Raw genomic sequence first — 7,943 nt, forward strand, 5'->3', positions numbered from 1 at the left:
GAAAGTTTGAAAAAAAATTGTGCAAATGTTTCTCTATAGTAACAATTGACCAACGCTGGCTGTCAGTCAAAAAAGTCTAACTAAAGTTAATGAGCAATTCTATTTCAAAAGTTTTTCTAAAGGATCAATTATTATCATGAATATTAGATTAGTGCAATATTTTTGAGTTATTTATGCTTAAATAAATAAAATATAACAACCATTTATTAATGTTAAAAAATGATTTGCCTTTTTAAATTTTGACAAGAGGCCATCCCGAAGGTTGGTTAGGTGCAAAACCACTTCTATCAACCAAGCGCTTCACAAACTTTTCATCGAGTAGGGTTCTGAATTATCCTTGCTTTTTAAATGACCTAGTCCAAACATGTGTCCATGAGTTGGGCTTTGGCTTGAGCAAGCAAACTTGTTCAAACCTCCACATGGACAATCTATATACTAGGTCAAATTCTGACTTAAAGATGTTCAATATAATTAAACATAAAATCTTTTGATTGTAGGTTCTGACGGGTTGTTAGATCTTTCTTCTAGTTTGAAAGTTAATAACCCAAAAGTATTTCACCAATCAAAAATTTTAAATGCCAATTGCTCTTTTTAAATAAACAAATTTCAAAGGCAAAATTTCCCTTTAGCTCCCAGAATAATCTTCAATCATTGTTTAAACGTTATTATAGGATACCATTACATTTTAAAACCTCTAAAGTAATATTATGTTAATCCAAAGTTAAAGATATCAGTTGTACCTAAAGGAAAATTTCCAAAACAAATTTGTCCTTTAACCCATTTGGAAACAATGAATAATCAAATAATCATCATATAATTTTTATTAGTTGGTAACTTATAAATGGTATTTGATAGGCACGACCTGCAATGGGGCTGCAAATGTTATTTGTTTGTATTATTTAATTTTCAAAATTTTATTTGTTTTAAATAATTGTGATTTTTCATCTATGGGTCTCATATTTATGAAAGGGCAAATGTGTATTTCACTACAAAAAAATTGACTTTCAGCGACGATAAAAAGTCACCACAATGTCGCCGCGAGAGCTTCTGTCATTGATTCAATCTGCGGCGACAAAAAAAGTCGCTGCTGAAAGTTGAAAATCTGCGGCGACATTTGTCATCACCGAAAGTCAAAAAGTCACCATTGAAAGTTTTCAGCGGCGACAAAAAGTCGCCACAATATCGCCGCCAGAGCTCTTGTTGCTAATTCAATCTATGGCGATAATAAAAGTCGCCACTGAAAGTTGAGAATCAGCAGTGACAATTGTCACTGCAGAAACCATGCATCAGCGGCGACTATTTCTGTCGTCGCTGAATGTTAAGTATCAGTGGCTACAGTTGTCGCCGCCAAAGCTACCAAAAAGTTATCGCTGAAAAGTAATGTTGGTTCACTTATACTCATGGCACCACGTCACCGTCCATATGGCACCCCACCTCACGCCACGTGGTGCCATGAAAATACTGACAATCAGCGGCGATACTCAAAAGTCACCACTGAAAGTCAACTTTCAGCGGCGACTTGTATGTCACCACTGAAACTTGCAACATAATTTTTTAAAAGAAATTAAAAAATGCTGACAATCAGCGGTGACATACAAGTCTCTGCTGAAACTTGCAACATAATTTTTTTAAAAAAATTATAAAAATGGCCAAATCTTTCACATTTATAACAAACTATTTCTATTTTATATTTTTTAAAATTATCTTTTCTAAAGATTTTATAATATTAATTATTTGTCCATATGTTAAAATAGTAGAATTTATCATTCTTCATTATAACTAGTAAAATAAAAGTAGAAGAAAATATAGAAAATGAAATAGATAACACCCCTTTTGAAATAAATCAATAAAGATACATGAACATAATATCACATATAACTTATAAAAAATAATATTGCCAAGTAAGTGTAGTAACAAACACAGAATATTTAAAAAATATAATATTCAAAAATCCTATGAAAGAATAGGAAAGTTAGGTAGTGGTGTTCCTATTAAGCCTAGGAAGAACAATATCAATAGAAAATAAAACTTGTAGAAATAAAAATATAAGATGATTCGATAAGATATTAGGATCTAAGTCAAAAAAAAGAATAAGATAAGTCTTAAGAGTTTTAGTCTATAACTAAATAAGAATAGTGAACCTGAAAGAAAAGTAGAGAAGGTAAAAATAAAGAAATACATTATAAAAAAATTAAAAAACAAATAGAAATCTCAAAAATAGAAAATAGAATAAATTAAATAAGAGAAAAATTTGAAAGAGATATTTGTGCAAAATATATCCAAATTCTTTTTGAAATAGAAAAAGACACAAGAAATCATGGGTGAAAAACAAATATGACAAAAGAAAAAAAAGAAAAAGCAAAAGAAAAACAAGAGTTGAATCTTGTCAAAAAATAATTTAAGCACAAAAAAAAAGGTAATTAAGTGAAGCAAATCAAAAGAGCTAATTTAACCATGATTTTTCTAAACTTTTATAAAATCAAAAGACTTTTGATTTTATAAGCATTGAGTTAAATGGCCCCTTCTCTATCTCTTAATATAAACCTCTCTCCACTTGTAATATTACAAGATATAGATGTGTATCTATGTATACATACATACGACTTGGTTAAATAAATAAAAATGAAAATAAATTAAAATTTAAATAAAAAGAATATCATGAAATTGGTAAAATAAAAATATATTTTTTCCTATAAATAATACTTTAATCTAATTTTGAAAACACAAAAAAATGCTGACAATCAGTGGAGATACTAAAAAGTCACCTCTAAAAGTCGACTTTCAACAATGACTTGTATGTCGCCGCTGAAACTTACAACATAATTTTTTTAAAAAGAAATAAAAAAATATTGACAATCAGTGGCGACACTAAAAAGTTTCCGCTGAAAGTTAACTTTTAGCGGCGACTTGTATGTCGTCGCTAAAACTTGTAACATAATTTTTTTAAAAGAAATTAAAAAATGCTGACAATCAGCGGCGACACTAAAAAGTCACCGCTGATTCTCGACTTTCAGTAGTGACTTTTATGTCACCGTTGAAACTTGCAACATAATTTTTAAAAAAAATTATAAAATACTGACAATCAGCGGTGACACTAAAAAGTCACCGTTGAAAGTCGACTTTCAGCTGCGACTTGTATGTCGCCGCTGAAACTTACGACATAATTGTTTTAAAAGAAATTAAAAAATACTGACAATCAGCGGCGACTTGTATGTCGCCGTTAAAACTTACAACATAATTTTTTTAAAAGAAATAAAAAAATGCTGACAATCAGCGGCGACATTAAAAAATCACCGCTGATTCTCAACTTTTAGCAGTGACAGTAAAAGTCGCCACTGAAAGTGTGACTTTCAGCGGCGACTTTTTAGTGACACCGCTGAAAGTCATTTTTTTTGTAGTGTTTTTATTCTTAAAGTATTTTTCAAGAAGCACTTAGTATCTTAACGTTCTTGTTAAAGTAATTTTGCCTTTAAAATTATTAAAATGGAGTAATTTTGCCATTTCTATCAAAATTTCAATATTGACGGCTGGAAAATTTGATAAAAAGAGAAAAATTACTTCATTTCAATAACTTTAAAGGTAAAATTGCTCCAATAAAAATGTTAGAGTGTTGGGTGCTTCTTAAAAATACTTTAAGAATAAAAATGCACCTTTACTGTTCATAGAATTATATGCAAATCAAAATCTCAAAGATATTGGTATAATTAACACAAGAATTAGTGATTTTTCTCGTTTTAGCATTTTAGTTAATTATGAGTCATGCATGATAGAATAGAATAATGTAAAGTAGGGTTTTGGATTTGGTGATAATAAGCATTGAGTACCTATGTCGTCTAAGTCACTGAAATCCATACTAATAGTGTAAAGAAACTTATTCATTCATTAATTTCAAGTAAAATATAAGTTTAGAACTATTAATCTAGATTTTAACAATATAAATTATACAAATACTAAGTACAGTCACCGAATTTAAATCAATAAGTTAGTAGTTAGTTGTATCAATTACACCATGCATCTCTCTTAACTTCAAGATTATTTATTAATTTGAGAGAATTACAGTTTCTTCGTACGTAGCTTCATTTCACACACTGCATCACACTTAACTGCTTATTTCTCAGTTCTTTTTCCCTCACAAAACATAACACAATCGAAATAAAAAAATTACTACAACACATCTCACAATATACGACGTACAAACACACAGACACAGACACACACACATCTACCTTCTACGAATCACTTGGCATCTCAGAGGATTTGTCTTCTCAAGAGACAGTCTCAAGCATTCTGAAAGCTCCACGGGTTGAGACGACGTGGGAACCCATATGAAGTTGTGAAGCAACCTTGCGAGCCACAGATGAACCGTGGCTAAGGCCAGTGCTCTTCCAGGGCACACCCGACGACCCGCTCCGAACGGTGCTAGCCTCAGATCCGAGCCCATGATGGACACGTCTTCTTTTATGAATCGTTCGGGTTTGAAGGCCCATGGGTCCTCCCAGATCTCTGAATCATGTGTTATGGCCCACATGTTAACCATTGCTGTGGTACCAGCTGGCACGAACATCTTGTCCACGTGGACATCATTAACAGCAAGGCGGGCCCACGACAGCAACGGGCCTGGTGGGTGCAGGCGGAGACTTTCTTTGACAATGGCCTGAAGGTAAGGGAGGTTGGGAATGTCGGACTCTCGCACGTGACCATTCTCTCCGACGCACGTGTCGATTTCTTGGCGAGCTTTCAGTTGTATGTCTTGGTGAAGAACCATTCTGGTCATGATCCATTCAAGAAGGATCGCAACTGTGTCTGTGCCGCGAAATATCATTTCCTAGACGTCAAAATTATTAACTTAGTATTAAAGAAGAGAAAATCATTAAATCAATATATATATATATATATAAACTACTTAAGCTGTGTTTTAACAAAGACGTGAGTTCTTCAGAACGCAGAAAAATTAAATTTCTAAATATCGTTAGGTTATAACACTCTATATTGTGACGCAGTACAATCTGAATCTTATAAAATATTTAGTTAAACTAACAATCTGCTGGATCATATTTATATATATACACACACACGCGCACACACACTTATAGAATCCTCCACGAAAGACCAATAGGATACAAGGAATCAAGTACGTACGGACCAACCGACACACATGCATTGTAAGTTGACACTTTCAAGGTTATCCAATTAATCTAAGTTAATTTGTAGAAAGGTCCACCGGGTGTGTAAATGTTTGTTTGTTGGAGAGAAATAATCTTCCAAAAGAAAGTGCTTAAGAGATATGTACTTACCCATAAAACAGCTACCATATCTGCATCATCCAATCTTTCCTCAACAGGCAAGCAAAGCAAAGTACTGAGCAAATCATTATTCTGATCATGATTCTGATTCTGATCTGCTTTTCGATGTTTCACAATTTGACCAATCAAACCACTTACCTTAGCCGCCAACTTCTGACACCTTCTCTTCAAACCTTTAACGTCCAAAAATTTTAACGGGAAAAAATCTTCCCAGTTGAACTCAGCAATCAAATCGTAACCCTCTTCAACCATAGTACCTAACTCTTTCTTCTCATGATCTCCCAAACTGCTTCCAAACACAGTCTCCAGAATATTACTCAACGACCCTTTCTGCAATATTCCTCGAACTTCCACCACTTTTTTGTCCTCCATCTCCTTCTCAACCCTCATCGCCATTTCATCGGCCACGTGTTGCCGGAGAATCTCGATGCCAGAGATCCCCCTCGGAGAAAACATGGAGCCGGCGATCTTCCGGAGGTGGCGCCAGTAAGTCCCGGCGGAAGCAAACCCTATGGCTCTCTCAAACATCAGCAAGCGGGCCGATTGCTTAGTGGGACGATCCGAAAACGACACGCTGTATAGAATCTCCCTCGCCGTCTCCGGGTGGCTGCTTATGATAACCGGTGTAGTTCCTAGGCTAAACGACATGAGCCTTTTCGCGTTCAACGAACTTGCCATGGCTGCTAGGTTTCTGTGAGCCCGAGAACCCATCTGAGGCAAAATCCCCAATATGGGCCAACCCGTAGGACCACGAAACTTATTATTAGGGCTTTTGCAATGATCGTAATTCCTCCATGCAAAGCCTCCAGGAACAAGCAAGTAATTCAGAGAGAAAGCCAAGAGGGTGAGAGAAGAGAAGAGAAATAAAGTGAGAGGCCAATAGGAGCGAAGCAAGATGGTAGTTTCGAAATGGAATAATATTGCAGCTCCGAGACACAGTACCAAGAAGAAGGAGTTAACAAATGATAGTGATGATGGTGAAGAAGATACTGTCATGGCTTCGCGTTTGGAAATAAGAGAGTTTAAAGAGTAAAATAACAGAGAAAGTTCGATACTTCTCAATAGCTAGCTTGTGGAATTGCCCAGAGATGGACGTCTGTTATATATATACATACATATGGTTTGGAAAGTGACCATGGTTAAGGATCTCTGGTTGGGAAGCTAACTATGGTTAGCATTTACCCTACCGCCTTATATCCTTATATATATATATATATATATATATCTTATTACGGATCCTTTGTTACTGATGACTACAGTGCCATTTTTTAATAAATCTGAATTATTTAGGTTAGCTTTAAATAATCTGAATTTCATACTATTTACATTCAATCATTATTTTATGAAAACTACAGTTACAGAATTATTATTTATATCTTGTTTAAAATAATATATAAAATTTAGACAGTTATGTAATTGAAAAATAATGGCATAGTGATGCTATTGATTTCGCCATAAAACTTCATACACATATACGCTGCTAGTACTTGATTTTATATCTTATATTGTTCGTATATGTTATTGGTTGAAACCACCTAACTCGTTAATTTTTTCTTAGTAAAATGTAAGGGTTATGTGTATTTTGACCTCCTAAATTGACACATTATAAAAGCCTTTAGACATTAGATAAAATACCCATTTTAATTTTATATGTAATCTTTTATGTATATCTTATATAACTATTTTAGTAGTTTAAACATATAGTTACTATATGATCTACTTATTTTTAACCAAATAATGCTACATATGATCTTAAAACATTTGTGTCATTTAATTTTGCTTTTGTTTTATAGCATGGCAAAAAAAATATTCCAACATATTAAATGCTATGTACTTGATATCTATCATAAAATCATTTATCTGAAGATTAAGAGATTATGGTTAAGATATGTTTTCCTAGAGAAAAATTGCTTTTTTCTATAACAACCAAACTATTAAAATTTATTGCATGAATGGTTTCTAATATGATATAATTTGATATTATTGACATAAAGATTTTGTGACAATTGAATATCATTACCATGTTGATTAGAACTTCAGAACTTTTGAGAATATATTTATTTATTATAATTATCAATTAAAAAAATTAAATAGTAAATTTTAAAAATAATTAATAAACCTTCTTAGATTGAACAAAATTTTAGATTCAAAGGATACATTTATAAAATCATGCAATGCTCATGAAAAATATGAAATTTTCACTAATCTAATAACAGTTTATAGTTAGAAGAAAATTGTTAAAAAATTTATTATAGATATGATAATTAATTATTCTTATGCCATGAAAAAATTGATGAATAAAATTTTAGAAATAAAAATACTTATTTATCTTTGTTATATATTTATGAAATTAAATATAAATATTTACATTGAAATATTTATATTATGTCAGTCAATGACATATATAGATCTAACTTTTCTTCAATTATTATATATATTTTGTCATCTTGCCTCCCTAAATTCATATACATATAGAAGAATAATGATATAACTTTACCATGTGATTAATACACATGTTCAAAGATGTCGCACAAGCAAATTAATTGATTTCTGTTAGGCCACAGTCATGCCAACCTGGATTTCTTTTTTCTTTTCTGTCAATATGCAGACATTTTCTGTTGTAAGTCATCATGGATTTAC

The 7,943-nt window shown here is 32.4% G+C and overlaps 1 protein-coding gene across 1 annotated transcript; it reads right to left on the reverse strand.

The window, feature by feature from the left end:
- Positions 1–4,014: 4,014 nt before the first annotated feature.
- LOC129309537 (cytochrome P450 78A5-like) lies at positions 4,015–6,386 on the reverse strand. Its single transcript, XM_054951144.1, has 2 exons — positions 5,295–6,386; positions 4,015–4,825 (listed from the first exon to the last, which is right to left on the reverse strand). The coding sequence occupies exons 1-2, from the start codon at positions 6,297–6,299 to the stop codon at positions 4,223–4,225; spliced, it is 1,608 nt and encodes a 535-aa protein (XP_054807119.1). The 5' UTR covers positions 6,300–6,386; the 3' UTR covers positions 4,015–4,222.
- Between the last annotated feature and the right edge of the window lie 1,557 nt (positions 6,387–7,943).

This window comes from Prosopis cineraria, unplaced genomic scaffold (genome assembly GCF_029017545.1).
Source record: "Prosopis cineraria cultivar Desert tree isolate PC_DT_omini unplaced genomic scaffold, ASM2901754v1 PC4, whole genome shotgun sequence".
NCBI classification, from domain to species: Eukaryota; Viridiplantae; Streptophyta; class Magnoliopsida; order Fabales; family Fabaceae; genus Prosopis; species Prosopis cineraria.

What these genes read in the sequence shown, in the direction of transcription:
- LOC129309537 (XM_054951144.1), bottom strand. Translation starts at nt 6,299, where the DNA reads ATGACAGTATCTTCTTCACCATCATCACTATCATTTGTTAACTCCTTC. An exon ending in ATATGGTAGCTGTTTTATGG is followed by an intron (nt 4,826 to 5,294) that starts GTAAGTACATAT and finishes TTTGACGTCTAG; the next exon opens with GAAATGATATTTCGCGGCAC.